The sequence below is a fragment of the Lates calcarifer genome, linkage group LG11 (genome assembly GCF_001640805.2).
Source record: "Lates calcarifer isolate ASB-BC8 linkage group LG11, TLL_Latcal_v3, whole genome shotgun sequence".
In the NCBI taxonomy this organism is placed as follows: Eukaryota; Metazoa; Chordata; class Actinopteri; family Centropomidae; genus Lates; species Lates calcarifer.
The window spans coordinates 493027-510368 of record NC_066843.1 but is presented as its reverse complement, the minus strand read 5'-3'; the positions used below and the strand labels follow the sequence as shown (position 1 = coordinate 510368).

The 17342-nt window shown below is 39.5% G+C and overlaps 3 protein-coding genes across 7 annotated transcripts; 1 reads left to right on the top strand and 2 right to left on the bottom strand.

Annotated features, from left to right (window-relative positions):
* Positions 1-17: 17 nt before the first annotated feature.
* LOC108882391 (histone-arginine methyltransferase METTL23) lies at positions 18-2104 on the top strand. Its single transcript, XM_018674871.2, has 5 exons — positions 18-290; positions 688-792; positions 864-1101; positions 1357-1441; positions 1533-2104. The coding sequence occupies exons 1-5, from the start codon at positions 189-191 to the stop codon at positions 1702-1704; spliced, it is 702 nt and encodes a 233-aa protein (XP_018530387.1). The 5' UTR covers positions 18-188; the 3' UTR covers positions 1705-2104.
* Positions 2105-3762: 1658 nt separating this feature from the next.
* LOC108882392 (GTPase IMAP family member 9) lies at positions 3763-7805 on the bottom strand. 5 transcript variants are annotated; one of them, XM_018674875.2, is made up of 3 exons: positions 7708-7805; positions 5247-5902; positions 3763-5152 (listed from the first exon to the last, which is right to left on the bottom strand). In XM_018674875.2, the coding sequence occupies exons 1-3, from the start codon at positions 7748-7750 to the stop codon at positions 5138-5140; spliced, it is 714 nt and encodes a 237-aa protein (XP_018530391.1). In that variant the 5' UTR covers positions 7751-7805; the 3' UTR covers positions 3763-5137. The 5 variants fall into 5 exon arrangements, with proteins under 5 accessions (XP_018530391.1, XP_018530392.1, XP_018530393.1 ...); XM_018674876.2 differs by having other exon boundaries at positions 5259-5902; XM_018674877.2 differs by having other exon boundaries at positions 3763-5401; positions 5720-5902.
* Positions 7806-12713: 4908 nt separating this feature from the next.
* On the bottom strand, positions 12714-16686 carry LOC108882394 (GTPase IMAP family member 4). Its single transcript, XM_018674881.2, has 2 exons — positions 16599-16686; positions 12714-14708 (listed from the first exon to the last, which is right to left on the bottom strand). Exons 1-2 carry the CDS (start codon positions 16609-16611, stop codon positions 13978-13980), a joined length of 744 nt encoding a protein of 247 aa, XP_018530397.1. The 5' UTR covers positions 16612-16686; the 3' UTR covers positions 12714-13977.
* Between the last annotated feature and the right edge of the window lie 656 nt (positions 16687-17342).

The window sequence follows — 17342 nt, the reverse complement described above, 5'->3', positions numbered from 1 at the left end:
GCCGTTAAGACGTCCTTCTCACGCTGGGTCCTCGGCGCGGAAATAGTCCCAAGCATGTCTGCCTGTGATATAATATCAACATGATTATCTATGAAACTAGGAAATATTAATTTCACATCAGACGACGAGAAGCCAGAACAATAGCTGGAGATATGATCATGTAATTTCAGAGGGTTTTAACTTGGACGATGGACCACAGTGGAGCTGAAACAGCTAGCATAGCTTATAAAGCTTTCACGTTTGATGACAAGAAAAACACACAGGAATCACTGTCTGTCTCCATACCCGAGGTCTGTCTTACTGTCTCTAGACATTAGCATACTGCATGAACAGCTTCGTTAACATACCCGAGTGTAAAACCGACTTCACCAAACAACTGAAAGTAGTTGGTGTCATAGAATCAAGACGCGAACTCCTGAAAATGTGTGAATTTAAGTTAACTACATGTTTATAAATGGTACGCAGCCGGTAGAGGAGGGGTCAGAGGCTTTATACCATACATTAGAGTCTCCCCTCAAATTCGGCTAACATCCTGTGCACAAAATGTGTTTAATTAAATAGAAATTGAACTTATAAATACCTCTACTGTTAACCCGTGTGAAATCAAAGCAAAGAGGACCTTACAGCCCTGAAGGTGCTGGTTGTGTTTTCATCATTCACCCTGCAGATTAACTGTGTGTGTCTCAGGTCCTGGATCCACAGTATGGCATGTATGTGTGGCCGTGTGCAGTGGTGCTGGCTCAGTATCTGTGGACGCACAGAGAGGAGCTGAGAGGGAGGACGGTGCTGGAGGTGAGGAGAGAGTCTCAGCCTGTGATCTGAGCTGCAGGTGCTCCCTGAACAGCACGTCTGTCTCTCCACAGCTCGGCGCAGGTGTGAGTCTCCCAGGTGTGGTGGCTGCGAGGTGCGGAGCGCAGGTGATCCTGTCCGACAGCGCCGACTCTCCTCTGTGTCTGGAGAACTGCAGGCGCAGCTGTGAAGCCAACGGCCTCCCTGATGTGCAGGTGCTGGGCCTCACCTGGGGGGACGTCTCCCCGGACCTCGTCCTGCTTCCTGAGCTGGACTTCATCCTGGGATCAGACGTTTTCTACGAACCTCGAGGTCGAGTCCGTCACAACAAACTGATCAGAGATTACAATCTGAACCGACACACTAATCACACACGAGCTGTTTTTAACAGGCAGTCTGACTTCTTTAATGTTCTCATTTATTTATGGATCACAGACAATAATCTAATACTTTCAACACCATGTTAAACCTTCACTCTCTCCTCTGTGGTCGTAAAGATCCTGATAAAATGAACCGTGATCACTTTAATCATGAGAATAAACTCGGAACATTTGGAACCTGTTGCAGATTTCGAAGACGTCCTCGTCACTGTTGCTTTTCTCCTGAGAAAAAACCCCAGAGCCCAGTTCTGGACCACGTACCAGGAGAGAAGGTGAACCTGTGTTTCTGTGGTGATGATCTGTGGGCTTGTGGGAAATGGTGTTTCTAAAAGACTCCCCCTCCTCCTCCTCCCTGTGTTTCAGCTCTGACTGGTCCATCCAGCCTCTGCTCCACAGGTGGAGTCTGAGCTGCGTTGACGTTCAGCTCCACAGTTTCGATGCAGAGAAATCGGAGCTGGCTGGATCGACTCTCCCGGGCAGACACACTGTCCACATGATGATCATCACTCTGAACACAGAGGACGTCGGACTGTGAACGTTTCCCAGAGGAAATAACCAGATGGTGGGTCACTGCTCCTCCTCCAGTGTTTCACCCAGCTCAGAGGAAGACGTCACATTTTACACGTTCATTCAAATCTGTTTAAATGAACTCAGATTAAAGTTAGAACATGTGATTTACTGTAAATGTTAAATTACATGTTACATTTCTTTGATTTCTGAAGGTAAAAGAAATGAATCCAACTCCTGCAGCAAACAGACGTTAGAAATGAGCCTCTGTGAGTTTTAATATCCACTTGATAAATGAGTAAATGTCATATTTTTACATGGTTTAAGCCACAGAAACATTTAACAGACTCCTCCACAGACGGAGAATAAAACTCCTGTAACACTGTCACACTCAGTGTAAAAGAATAAAGTGATGCAGCAGAACCAGAGACGTCTTTTTAATCCACTCTCTCCTTCCTGGAGCCTACATTACCCACAATGCAACAGCTGGAGTTTAGACTGAAGCTGTTTGACTGTGGAGGATTTACACTCACTGCTCACCTGAGGTCAGACTTCTCACCTGGTGGAGGTGAGGTGTGTACTTCCTGCTGTCACCACCAGAGGGCAGCATTTCATCACACACGTGCACACTGAGCTTCCATCGTCCTCAGACCTCAGGCGGGGACGGATGATGAGGGGCCAACCGGGCACAGGAGCAGGGGCTCAGAGTTTCACAGACTGTTTGATGAGGTCACCTGAAGGCCTCAGACTGAGCGGAACCAGTTCAGGTGTCTCAGCTCAGCCTCAGTCTTCATCCTGGTCTCATGAAGGAGACGTCTCAGGAACGCCTGCAGGGAACGTCTTTAAATTAGACACAAACACTCTGTTCGACTGGAGGCTCAAAGGTCAAAGGTCACATTGAACCCACACAACATGTCTTAACTCCAGGACTCAGATGCTAATTATTAATTTAATTATTATTAATTCTCTGAATCACCGACCTCTTTATCTTTAACTGCCTTTAACAGTTAAAGGTACATGACTCTTTTCCTGTTAGTTTGACAGTAAACATGGATTTTTACTTTGTTCAGTAAATAGAAAATTTGCCATGTAGCAGTTTGATGAACATGAACTCTGAGCTGTTTATCTTAGACTTAGACAGACTGTATTGATCCCTTTGGGATGACTCCCTCAGGGAAATTAAGTTTCCAGCAGCTTATACTGACAGAAGCAGCACAGAGGACAGTTTGCAAACAACACAGAATAGAAATAGAATAGAATAAGAATGAATTAAGATAAATATACTGAGTATATTGAAGTGTATATGGCTGGCGGTGGATGAGGTTATTGAGTGTCCGGGTGGGTTATTGCACATTAAGTGGCTACCACTCCCTTCTGTCCTCCATACCCTATCTCCTCCTTCCCCCCAAGTGTAGGAGTTGTAGAGCGTGATGGCACGGTGGACAAAGGAGTTCTTAACAATGGCACGGTGGAAAAAGGAGTCCTTAATATCTGAAGCTGACACCAGCAGTTAAATGTTTAAAGAGCAGGAAACAGGGACTTTAATCGCTCACTCTGTTTAATGATTAACGTCTGTCAAGGACGGTTTTCTCAGCTGTTTGGTATGTTTGGTTGGTTTTTGGCAGGAGATTTGGAAATTAGAGGCAGACGCCAGATAACAGATTTTACCACACCCAGGTTATATAATCATGTTGTCACAGTAGTCTCTCTGAGCAGCAGCAGCTGATGTTACAGCCTGTGGTGAACACTGCTCGGCTCAGCACAGTTAGAAATACTCTGTATTCACCGTTTAGAAATAGAAATGTGTCAGCAGCAGAATATACTTCAGGTACCGAACATAAACGTGCTGGCTGTGCAGAATGATCACTGATGGTCATGTGTTGTATCAGTGTGTTGTAAACACTGATGCTTTCATTTATCCACCAACTGTCACAGCAGAAACCTCAGCAGACATGACTGTACATGCAGAGACATCGGAGCTGAAAAGGCTCTGAGGTTTGTCAAACTGAGCCCCGCCCCTCCCTACAGAGAACCACCCCCCACCCTGGACTGAGCTAATGCAGAGGCTGAATGATGAGACAGGATGTGGAGGATACAGGTTTTTATTGTTGGTCAAAGATGAAATCAGACAGAATCAACACATCAAACATCTGTTAACACAGACACCAAACCTTTCAACGACACCAACTGAACCATGTGACCATTAGGATCTAACATGTATATAACAACAGAAGTAAACCCAAAACAACACTCAGTTATTTTCATTAAAATATATAGTAGTCAAAAATATTGTACAGTCTGATCAGTGAACATTTTACTGATTCATTCAGTATCAACATGTCCTCAGGATGGAAATAGAAAATGTAATCTGGTAACAATTATGTTTCCTACAGAAGTATTAGTTACTGTAGAAGAGACAGGGTTGGATCCAAAGAGAAGTCATTTACAATGAGATGAAACAGAGAATCATCTCTCACTATTATCAGTTTACAATGATTATATCTGTATGTGAAATGAATCATCACCTGACTCGCCTCCACCTCTGTGCTGCATTTTAGCATCGTTCAGCTCATTGGTTTCACCACCCACAGCTTCACTTCGTCTGCGACTGTTCTCACCTCCTAACCTCTGAAAACCCTCTGGACTCAAACTGTACTGAAGTAATATAGTCATACATTTCTACACAAACAAACACAGTCTGGTAATAACCTGTGACACGGCTCCAACACTGTGTCCATGTATGTATCCCTGTCAGATGTAAACTCTACAATGACAGTGGTTATAATGAACACAGAACACCTCCTGAAAACCCTGAAACCCTTAAATCCCCAAACATAATAAACACAATGTATAAAACAGTCGTACAGTCAGAATATTACAAGGTCCAACAGCATTCCCAGCGTATCATAAACACAGACTTATTAAAAGCTGTTACTGCAGTGTTATCTTACAATTAACTGTTGTTTATGGTGTCATTTATGAGATGTTAATAAAGGTTAATCACAGTCAAGGACTACAGTCTTTCAAATCAAATGTTGTAAGTAGATAAACACAATCATAAAATGTTAATAATGCTTTAGCTGCTGTCAGTGTTGTTACCAACAAATATGTTGTTATTGAACAAACAAGCAACAACAATAAAAAGCAGTAATAATCTTATAATCTTAGATTCAGATAAATGCGGTATGTATGTAACTGTGTATCTGTTTCAGTGCCATTTTTCAGCCAATCAGGAGCTGCTGTGTGAACAAAACGCACTGAAATAACACAATCTACAAACACTGGTCTGATCACTTTAAACAATCAAAAACAATCACTGTTTTTTCCACAACATTTATGGAATGCATTTTTGGCAAGTAGTGTGAGACCAGTGGTTCCAGCTACTAGCAGCCCACCTGCGACAGCTCCCAGTGCAGCTCCCACCGGAGGCGTCATCTCACCACCTCCAAAAAAAAACCCCATCAAACTTCCAGCACCTGTTCCAAACAAAGCAAAAGTTCCAATGGCGGTACGTGTGGTATTATTTTGTCCAGTTTGATTTTGTGCCTGCTGTTGTGGCTGCTGTTGTACCTGCTGTTGTACCTGCTGTTGCTGTTGTTTCTGCTGTTGTTTTAAGGCTGTTTCTGCCTCTTGGAGCATTTCGGTGGTGTAGTAGGTTCCTCTTCTCATCTCAATCATGTGGGTGATCTTCTTCAGTAGGTCAGTGACTTGATCAGGATTCTTATCTGTAAGGTTAAAAACATGGTATCTCCAATTGCATCGTATGATGAAGTCTCTGAGCCTTGAATTTGTATCAATAAATTGTTCTATAGACATTTTTTGGTTCTTTAGTTTATTTTCATCTGTGAACAAGACCATAGTGTAGGCCATTATGTTTTTGCCAAAAGTGCGCTCAATGATTTCCACTGCATCCTGATGATCCTTCGTGAATTTATTCAGCCTCATCACAAAGAGGAACACATGAGGACCATACTTGGTGAGTGAGATGGATTTCTTGAGGTCCTCCACCACCTTTTCCTCACTTATTTCAATGCCTGACAGACCTGGAGTATCAACAACAACCACGCGTTGTCTACCAATAGTCTTTGAGACGGCAGATGGAGGGCACTTAGTGGAGAAGGGTTTTTCCTCTCCTGATGGGCTCAGGATCATGTTCCCTGAAGAGGACTTCCCTTCTTCAACCACCCCAAGCAGGACGATCCTCAGCTCGCTCTCTGACTCCTTATCTGTTGGAACATTTTAGTGTTGTAAGAATCATCATGATCTCAGACACATAAATCTATCACAATCAAACCTGTTTCAGACTGTACTCATTAAAAATAATAATAAATAAACTGACTGTTTCATCAGTGGGAGTTTAACTTAAGTTTTAGTGAAGTTTCAGTTATATTGGACAGTGAAGGGGAAGTTCCACCTCCAGACTACTTGGATTTTAATGTTTGGTTCAGTTGAATTTTCTCACATCATCAATGTTAGGAGAAGGTTTGTTGTTGTTGACAAAACATCATATTTTCACGTGAGAGTTTTAAACTGATAGTCAGTGTTGCTTCTTTAATCCATAAAAATGTTTTTTTTAAAACCTTAACTACATGGTTTGTATAGTAACCATGATGACAAAGGTCTTCTAACCTTAACAAAGTACCTTTGTTTTTACTATGCCAAACAATGATTTTTATCTAACCACCCTTTACTAGTTAAGAAAGGGGTTCATTAATTTTTTTTCACCAGTGATTGTAACAGTCTACCTGTGGCTTATCTCCTGCTTTGTTAGGATTTTTTAATATTTGTTAAGATATGATGTATATGCAAGTGTTTTTTACAACAAAAATTCATATTGTGTGTTACAAAAATATAAATAACCCAGACTTTCTCTGTATAAAATTAGCTTGTATATCACTACTTGGATTTAAATGTTTGGTTCAGTTGAATTTTCTCACATCATCCTAACTGTGATGCAACTGGCAAGGCTCTATCTCATACATCCTTTTATTGATCTGACAGAGTTAAACCACTGTGAGTAATCAACATTTTTGAATATCTTACCATAATTATGCAGACGACACACAGGTTTATATAACAATGTCAATGGTGGACTATGACCCCACACAGGTACCAAAATTCCCTCCAGTCAAACAAACAAAAAACTGAAAAAAATTAAATGACATAAATGTTCATGGAGGCAAAGAAGAATGATGGTTTGAGACGGGTCCACTTACAGCCCCAGAAGACTATTTTTAAGAAGCTGAAGACTTTCCTGGTTGCATCTGTATTTTATTAAATTATATTTGGAACTTCTTTCACATCTTGCCCACTATAGCTGAGCTGCATTTTATTCTACTGTTTAATCAGTTTTATTCTATTTTGGCTTAGAGAAGTCTACTCTGGTTGGTAAAAGTAGCAGATATATGGTTAAGTCTGTGACAGTTCAAATTCAATTCTTCTACCAAATCCTATGCAAGCTATCCAAGGAGGGGCTGTGGTACACTGGATAATAAAAGTTTGGGGTAACAATTGACTGAAACAGCTAAATTTTGATTTTAATCTCAGATGAAACCACTAATATTAAAAAAAATTAAATCAAAAGGAGAAAAAACACATAAAAGACCTGTTTGTGACAAATTATAAAAGAAAACTTTATGCAGAATCAAGCCTGTGTGTTTATGTGAAAGCACATTAACATATTATTATGGTTTTCAAAACTGACCCTAAAATGTTAAAATGAACTAGAGATAAAGGCAAGAGGTAAAGAGGTAAAGCCAGTTGGTCTCTGTTACAAATTTCTCTGCAAACATCATGAATGAGACTGATCTATAGAAACATAAGAGAAGGCTTCAGCAGCACACATCCACTGCAATCACCAAAACTGAAAACTGAAATATAGTGTCTTAATTATTCTCAGTTGTGTGAAGATAATCAAACTCTCCACTATGGATGGTTGCACTACCTACCATCCCAGGACCTCACCTAACACCAGATTTCACTGTTATTTATCTTGAGTATTACTGTGGTGCTGTATAAGAAATTGACTTACCTGAGGGTGGTTTTTCAAACAGTGGTGCTTCTTCTGTGGACATCTTTCTTGTAAATGCAGCTGGTCTTTTGTGTCACTGTGGATATCTTCTTTTGACTATTTAAATTTTCATCTCATCTTTATATATTATAGCCTGCCTCTAGTTCCCTCCCCTACCAGACACCTCACTTGTTCCCAGCTCAGAGCTGGCCAGTCAGAAGTTAAAATGTGGCTGAAAGCAACAAATCAGGAGGCTGAACAAAACTACATCAAGCAGAGTACATTTCCACAAACCTACCTACTGAACAATGTCAGTGAGCTTCTTTCAGTTCAGTTCACAGGAACTTTTTCTAATTCTTGCTGAAAGTTAGATGTTCATTGATCCCCTTCTCATATCTGTATGAAGAATATTAATTTGCAGCTGTTTATCTTAGCTTGGTATAAATCCTGGGAACAGGGGGAAACAGCTACCCTGGCTAGCCTACCAGTATCTGATTAACATGTTAACCCATACAAAAACTGAAGTATATAACATTTTTTCATCTAGCTGTGACAATGCTAATTGCAGCTGTCTGAATACCTGTCCCCTGAAGTCTCCCTCTTTAAGCATGTTGGAGATGGCTGTCACATGATAAAATGGCATCAGCTGGCATCAACTAGGCTATTCTGTCAAGAAAACAAAAAATTACTGACCCGATTTATGTGCACTAGTTTCATTTGAACACAGTGTTTTGTGTTTTGTTGGGTGTGTTTATCTCTCTTCCAGCAGGGGAAACAGGCTGACAATTCATTATGCCACCATTACAAGAAAAGCTCCCACAACCATTTTAAATGTCTTTAAAATCATAGCTGGACAGCACTGACCATCTAGAAGTCAGGTCAAAATATTAGCTTTTTTTAAAACTTTGACAGCAGTGTCTCTGCTGCTGATAACAGGAAGCTAGCACAAGGCCTCTCCTGCAAGTTTATTGGTTATTATTAAGTATTGTACCACTATGTCAACCCACGCCACATGACAATCCACCACATAATAACAGTCACCTCAGGGAAACACTGTATATTTGTATTTAACTGTTTGTCTGTAAAACCAAGCAAACAAAAACACAACAATGATTAGTTTTATAGGATTACACATTAATAAAAAGGACAACATAGCATAACACTGATTCCGAGTAAAAGAAAAAAAAAAGTTAAGTGATACCAATAATACAGTAGTAGTAATGAAGGTAGTGATAAAGTACTAATAGCAAAAGTAGCAATAATACTAGAAGCAGTGCTAGAAATGTCTAATTCTAGCAGCAGGTGTTGAGTGGAGTTGTAGGAGCAGCAGGAGACTTGTCATCACAGATCAGACTCTACAGCTCCAGAGGCAGAAATACCTGCAGAAAGAGACAGAAGAGGAGAGAGAGACGGAAGAGCACAATACTACAGGAAAGAGGAGATACTGAGTTAGTAACATGTAACATGGGATATGAATCTATACTGATGGAGAGAGAGAGAGAGAGAGGAGAGAGAGAGAGAGAGCTCAGTGCATCATGGGAGATCTCCCGGCAGTCTAGGCCTATAGCAGCATAACTAAGGGATGGTTCAAGCCTGAGCCAACCCTAACTATAAGCTTTATCAAAGAGGAAAGTTTGAAGCCTACTCTTAAAGGTACAGAGGGTGTCTGCCTCCCGGACCGAAACTGGGAGAAGGTTCCACAGTAGAGGAGCCTGATAACTGAAGGCTCTGCCTCCCATTCTACTCTTGGAAACTCTGGGAACCACCAGTAAACCAGCATTCTGGGAGCGCAGAGTTCTGGTGGGATTGTAGGGGACTATGAGATCTTTAAGGTAAGATGGAGCCTGACCATTAAGGGCTTTGTAAGAGAGGAGGAGGATTTTGAATTCTATTCTGGATTTGACCAGGAGGCAATGTAGAGAGGCTAACACAGGAGAAATATGGTCTCTTATCCTAATTGTGCTGCAGCATTTTGGATCAACTTTAGAGACTTGTTGGGGCAGCCTGATAATAATGAATTACAGTAGTCCAGCCTGGAAGTAACAAATGCATGGACTAGTTTTTCTGCATCTTTTTGAGACAGAGAATGTCTAATTTTGGTGATATTACGCAGGTGAAAGAAGGCAGTCCTAGAAGTTTGTTTTATATGTTAAAGGACATATCCTGATCCTGACCAATCCAGATTCTTTACAGTGGAGCTGGGAGCCAGGGCAATGCCGTCTAGGGGAGCTACATCATTAGAAAGTTTGTTTCTGATGTGTTCAGGACCAATTATAATGATTTCAGTTTTATCTGAGTTCCATAGTAAAAAGTTGCTTGTCATCCAAGTTTTAATGTCCCTAAGACAAGCTTGGAGTTTGGCTAGATGATTGGTTTCATCAGGTTCCATTGACAGATAAAGCTGTGTATCATCTGCATAACAATGGAAATTGTGTGTTTTCTGATAATATTGTCCAAGGGAAGCATATACAGAGTGAAGAGGATTGGTCCAAGCACTGACCCTTGTGGAACTCCATGTCTAACTTTTGTGTACATGGAGGAGTAGTTGTTAACATGTACAAACTGAAGCCTATCAGATAGATAGGACTTAAACCAGTTTAGTGCCGTTCCTTTAATGCCAATAAAGTGCTCCAGTCTCTGTAAAAGGATGTGATGGTCAATCGTATCAAAAGCAGCACTGAGATCTAACAAGACAAGTACAGAAACAAGTCCATTGTCTGATGCAATTAGGAGGTCATTTGTAACTTTTACAAGTGCTGTCTCTGTGCTGTGATACAACCTAAATCCTGACTGAAAATACTCAAATAAACTATTATCCTGTTTTGCAGCTGCTTTCTCCAGGATCTTACAAAGAAAAGGGAGGTCAGATACAGGTCTATAGTTGGCTAATATGTCTGGATAAAGAGTTTGATTAATGTTATGTTTTGTCTTGCTTTTTTAAAAATGAAAATGGGATTCATAAAGTGCAATATTGTTATTAGCTTGCCTTTGTCTGCCACCCAGCCTGGAAGGCACCCCACCCTGATGCCCACCGGGCACGCTGAGCCTGACCAGGCCCCATGGCTCCAGCCCTGGCCACCAGAGGATCGCTGGTGAGCTCCTAGGTCTTGGTCCAGAGAGGGGCCCCTGTTTCCCTAATCCAGGCAAGGTGCTTAATCACAGATTACTGGCTCCCCCCTCTGGACCAGTTTGCCTTGGGAGACCCTACCAGAGGCATCCACAGCTCTCAGGATAACTGGGACACGCAGACCCCTCCACCACGTTAAGGTGGCGATTCTTGGAGGGGCCCTACATGTGGAGGAGTCTGAAGACTCAGGACAAGTGTCACCTATATCCCTACCGGATATGGCTCTGGATATTGTTGGTTAACATGCAATGTCAATGAAATGTTGCGTGGCAATCAGGAGAATGGTGTACGGAGGCTGCTGATGTGAGCCATTTGATCTTTATACAACCAAAGTAAGAGCTGCACCGTATTATCAGCACAAAGTCAAAAACACATTTTCAGTGGGTGTTGGACTCCGCCAAGGTTGTTCATTGTCTCCAATCCAATATTTGTGGACAGGATCTCAAGGTGCAGCCAAGGTGAGGAGAGTGTCTGGTTTGAGAACCTCAGAACTGCATTTATGTTGTTTGCAGATGATGTAGTTCTGTTGGTTTCATCAGACCAAGATCTTCACTTGGACAGTTTGCACCAAGTGAGAAGTTGTCTGGATGAGAGTCAGTACCTCCAAGTGTGAGACCATGGTTCTCTGCCAGAAAACAGTGGATTATTCCCTCTGGGTTGGGGCTCAACCTTAGAGACAGAGTGAGAAGCTCAGACATTGAGAGAGAGCTGGAAGTAGTGTCACTGCTCCTTTGTATCAAAAGATGCCTTCCTTTGGAGGTTTTCTGGGCACGGCCAACTGGGAGGAGATAACGGGGTAGCCTTAGAAGTTAATGGAGGGACTACATCACAATAGCTTATTTGACTTACATTGATACAGCTCTCGTTATGGTGAACAATGGCAATTACAGACTCCAAAGGTGTTTGAAAGTTTAGAAGTAAGCCCAGGTACCCTATGCCGACACTAATGAAACAACAGAACATACCTGAGTGATCATAAACACCTGTGAGACCAAATGTTCCAAACATTATGGTGCCCTGAAATGAGGTAGACTGTGTAAACAAAGTTGTAATTTCAATCTCTGCAAAAACCCATATTTAAATCACAACTGAATGGTCAATGGCCAATTTTTTGATTTTTGGCTTCTTTCAGAGTAGTGGAGAGAAAATATCCAAAATTCTCAGGTGTTAATTTTACTAAATGCACTCTATTAGCATCTGTAGATTTCAATTACAACACATATCTTTAAAGGCTGCTTTCTCAAAACAAGTTTTTTCTCTGAACCAGAAATTCCCACATGACAGTTTTATTCCTGACTGTATTCTGAAGATTTTCAGAATTGAATTGAATTGAATTGAATTGAAAGGGGACATAGGTTGTGATGTAAATGAGAACTTGTGGCCAAATGCAGAAGACAGGGTTGCTTAGCAACATTATAATTCTATATCTGTAGTTAACCTTTACATGTACAGTATATACTTTACTGTGATTATGTACAGCTTTGAAATGCTTTATTAGAATTATTGTATACTGCAGCATTTTTGATTTATTTTAGTGATATTTACTGTAAGGTAGAACACAATCTATAGTAAAGCAATAATAACCATTAATTTGGAATGGAATCTTGGTTTAGAAGTACTGTGAATATATTATATATAATATATATGAATAAAAGATGCTTCAATGACAATAGTGATCGATGTTATAATGCTTGAATTGATCCTGAGATGTGAGATTAACTGATTAACTATTCAGCTGCTTGTTGGTAATGAGAACTAAACAACAATTTGCAAACATGAGCTCAGTGTAACCAAATATTAAAAAATAAATAACAATAAAAAAAACTGTAACAGCTAATCAAATCAACAAGAACCTACATAACCACAACCAGCCTATTTAAAAAAAAAAGGCAAATGCGACTTCATGTGCATCATGTTTTATTTTCAGATGTGATTTTGTTGTATAAACAGTGTTTCCTCTAATATTGGTTTGATTCAAAGCTCCACACATAAACTTTTTGTATCAGAAAGACTACAGGAATAGACTAGGCTAAGGCTACATAAACTCATGTCACAAACACTTTCTTTGGTTTCAATTTAGCTTCATTACATCATACACAGTAGAGACAGTGAAGGCACATGGGGAGAGGGAGTGGTGGATGAGATGCAACAACAGAACAAAAGTCCCCAGCCACATTCAAAGCACAGTTATAGCACAAGTCTTAGACCACAGGCAAGTGATATATCCCACAATAACATTTGATCATAAAGAATCAACAATTGCTGTTTCACACTGTTCACACAAGTCACTGTTTATTTGTTCTATATTTAACCACGCCAACAATCTTTAATCCTCTCACCTAAGCTTGGACAGGACCACAGGACCACAAAAACACTCAACATGCTTTAGTTGCCAAGAGCAGATATTTTGGAAAAAATAATGAAATACATAGTAAGTTAGTATTTTAAGAGACATTTTTAAAAAATCCCTGCCTTTCTTTAAAATCCATTTGCTGTAGCACATCAGAGCTATATAAAGGTAATTTGTCTACATCTGTTGACAACTGTCAGGGTTTCCACCCCAACTGCAATTTGTATCAACATTAATGTACAGCTGCAAGAAAGAAAAGAAAATTTTTAAAGGTATCATTTCTCTCCCTAGCACCTAATCTGAAAACAAGATGATTCTGTGAAAAAACAGAAAAAAATAAAATAGATGGAAAGCAGGCCTAATTTACAGATTATTACCACTATGGTATACAGACAGGTGACAAATTAAAGGAAAAACTTTGCTCCAGGCTCAGTGACATACTTACATGTTGTGTTTTACTTTCGTTTAATTCACCACATTAGTACATTATATAGAGAATCTAAAGGAGAATAATGGGGTCCTTTGCAGGGTTCTAGTCATTACTGAGGAGATTCTCAGGATCGTTTAGGATGCCTCAGTGGTTGATGGGAAAGTTCTGGAGGTAATTTAGATTGTTCTACAGGCTGTTTAAAAGGCCACTGAAGAGGTTCTATGAATGGTTTTAGGTTTAAAGGTCATTAAGAAGGTTCTAGTTGTCCTTTAGCAGGTACATCACATTTCTATCACACTTTAGCTTCTTTTCCTTTAATTTCTACCCATTTTTATTTCCCTACTCCCTTTATCACTCTTGGCAAAACATCAACATGTGGACAATTCACTGTATGACACATTTACAATCTATGTTTTCCAGCAATTTAATTACTCCTTGCACCACACTTTTTAATGGTTCACCCACAGTGTAATTTAAAATCTCATCAACCAGTCTGTCCAGAGCATCTTGTTTTGAATCACCAGTTTCCTGCATTTTTTTGTCAATGGCGTCCTCTGCCTTTTCAAACTTGTCATTGGTGTAATGCCCCCCCGTCTTTTCAACAATATCATCAATCTTTTTCAGTAGCCCAGACACTTGGTCGGGGTTCTTGTTGTCAAAAACATAGTGTTGCCCTCCAAATCTTTGAGTTACTTGGTCATTTATGCACTGCTCGATTTTATCTTTGTCAGTGTCACTTGTACAGTAGAACAAGGTCAGAAAGTGACTTTTTGACTCTTCACCAAAAATCTTCTCAAAGGTTTCCAACGCCTCCATATCTCTTTTTGTCACTTTCCGTAGCTCTCGCACATACAGGAACACATGAGGACCAGGAGCAGCATGTACGATGCATTTGACGATCTTGTTTACCACTTCTTTTTCTTCTAACTCAGTGTTGGACCAACCAGGAGTATCGACAACAACCAACTTTCTTCCATCAAATTCTCCTTCCTTCCTCTCACACGCCAATGTATCTGAGGAAGCAGACAACCCAGGTGAGTCAGGTGTCTGCAGGATGGTGTTCATGGTTGAAGTCTTTCCACTTCCAGTCCTTCCAATGAGCACAATCCTCAGCTCTGTTGGAAAATATAGATAAAAGACAAGAACAGACAGTGTTCATATTACAACTATTAAAACACTGGATTTTGACTATTTTAAACCTCTTAAGTTCTGCTACACCACTAACAGCTATACTACAGCTATACTGCTATACTGTAAAGCATAAAATATTTCAGCACTTCAGCTCTTTTTATTTGTTCATGTGACAGTGGTATCCATGTGTGTAACTGTGCTATTTTCTTGCAAGTCTTAATTATTTAATTGCATTTTATGGACAAACACCAGTGGACTAAAAATGTACCCAGTCACCCACTGTTTCAAGGGTTGAGCCTCGTCATAGTCCTGTGTTCAGGAGACCACAGTTGTGCAGGAGGAGCAGAAATGTACCCTCTGAGGATGATTTTGCACTTGTATATATTGTTCTGTGTGCTTGTATAATGTCTAGAAATTTTTTTTGTGCTTGAGTTTTTCACAAAGACCAATGAAAGAAATGCTGAATGACAGACTGCAGGTACAAACAGGCGATGACATCCAGCTGATAGGGACAGTTAGAGAGTAGTTACAAAGAACCTATCTTGTTTAATTTGGAGAACTTGTTAATCAAACTTACTTGTTGCCCGAGTGTATTGAGCATTACTGCATCAGTAATTTCTGACTTGACTACAGACTTTTATTCTTGTTGTTATTGTACTGTGTAATATGTAATGTAATGTAATGTCTGTGTAATATTTTTCTATATGCTGATGATACTACTCCTTTTATGTCTTGTAGAGATAAAACTTTCTAAGTGCAGAACCACTTGAATTATGCTGATATCTTGATGATTATTATGATAACAGGCTGAACGCCTTCATTTCTTTCTTTTTGTGCTAATAATAGATTTGAAAAGATAGCATTACTTCTGTTTTACTAATCAACATTATAGGAATCATACATGATGTGAACTGTGTCATGATATGGCTTCAAAAGCCCTCACAAGATAAATCAGTGGATACTTTTGTTTTTTTTAGAAAAAGCAGTTTTAATTAAGGTGTTTAGTGTTTTACAGGAAAACTCAATAAACATAGATAACAATAACAACAAGCTAAAAACTAGTAATTTCAGAACAATAATTAGGTTACAGTGGAAAGGTGTATAAGTGTATATCAGTCTGTTGCTCGCATATATTAAGTTAAATGTACATGCACTGTTGCTCAATAAAATTCAACAACAGTTCATCAATTCATCAGTTATTTGAACTTTGTTGTGCAAAATTATGTTTAAGTCATGACATAAATGTATTTATTTAACTCCCATAAAGTGCAGCTGTTACATAATAGTATATGTGTTAGCTGTGATCACATAAGCTGCACTGAATACTGACTGCAAATCTCCATTAGGTATTTTTTAATGATCTGGATTTGTCTAAAATGTTTTAGAAAATAACTAAACCCATGTATTTAATGTAATTTGTGACTTTGTCAATTTGAGATGTTTTCTCCTGAGCCAGATCATAAAAGATAGAGTTGTTAAATATTTAAAGTCATCAAACAATAAATTTGATTTACACACATGCTGGAAAAATTCTAATGCTAATTAAATACAACAATACAAGTAAATACATATAACAAAATATAAGTAATAAACTGCTGCAAAATGTGAATTTTGTAATGAAGCAAAGTGAAGGCTAATACAACAAATAAAGTCTGTTAAGACTGAAATGTCAAAAATAAAATAAACTTAATAGTCACAGATAAGTGAGTAGGTGGTTAGTATAATGTAAGGACTTGAATGATTGAGATTGAGAGCAGGTTTATTTTAAACATCACTGGTGATAATAATCCATAATAAGAAGAGAGTGAAGTGTTGCTCTACTGGTTTATCAAACACTACCCTGAGTAAAATCACTGCATATGAAATATACTCACCATTGCTGTCCATCTTTGTGCTGTAAAAGCAGTTGAGATGTCTTGTAGCTGTATTCTTTGTCAATTCTTTTTATATCATAAAGTCTGTGTAGTCCCCTCCCCTCAAACTCATGTCATCTGTTACCTACCCAGTTTGAGCCAACCAGTCACAGATCAGAAACCAAAATGTAGCTGCAAGCAGCAAATCAGGGGCCATGCATCAAGCACAGTACATTTTATGTTGGATTTGACCAGATATTTCCTACATATTTTAACTGTAATCTTTTAAGTAGAAGTTGTTTTTTTAGATAAACTCTGTGTTTTATGTATTACTGTTTCTTTGCATGTAACTGTCCAAATGTCATGGTATTTAATTACAAAGTTGGGGTTAGGAACTACAACTTTGGGAATTAATGTTCTTGGAGACCCAACCTGGTGTCAACCTGTTTAACTCCAGTGTCCTCTTACACTGGAGCAGAGGGAGCATATCTTTGCTGTATGCAGCAGCATCACCCAAAAGAAAACAGATGGAAATATAGAGCTGCTCATCTTAAGCACATGACTGAGCTCCTAACACAGAGCAAGATGATTTTCTAGGCCCAAGTCATGGGAAATGTTTGACAACAGCTGGACATGCCATTACTTAAGGCTTCACTATGCTTCAAACCAGGTCTTTGACCTGGTACTGGTACCTGTTTGATTAGATCCAGCATCTCCTTTTTTCAAAATCTGTGAACAAATTTGTTATAATGTAAAATGTTAATA

Excerpts from the sequence above, each read along its gene's own strand:
- LOC108882391 (XM_018674871.2), top strand. The coding sequence starts at position 189 with ATGGACCACAGTGGAGCTGAAACAGCTAGCATAGCTTATAAAGCTTTC. Across the intron at positions 291-687 it reads TGTCTGTCTCCATACCCGAG|GTCCTGGATCCACAGTATGG; the intron begins GTCTGTCTTACT and ends TGTGTGTCTCAG. Across the intron at positions 1,102-1,356 it reads CGTTTTCTACGAACCTCGAG|ATTTCGAAGACGTCCTCGTC; the intron begins GTCGAGTCCGTC and ends AACCTGTTGCAG.
- LOC108882392 (XM_018674874.2), bottom strand. The coding sequence starts at position 7,750 with ATGTCCACAGAAGAAGCACCACTGTTTGAAAAACCACCCTCAG. Across the intron at positions 5,903-7,707 it reads GTTTGAAAAACCACCCTCAG|ATAAGGAGTCAGAGAGCGAG; the intron begins GTAAGTCAATTT and ends ATGTTCCAACAG.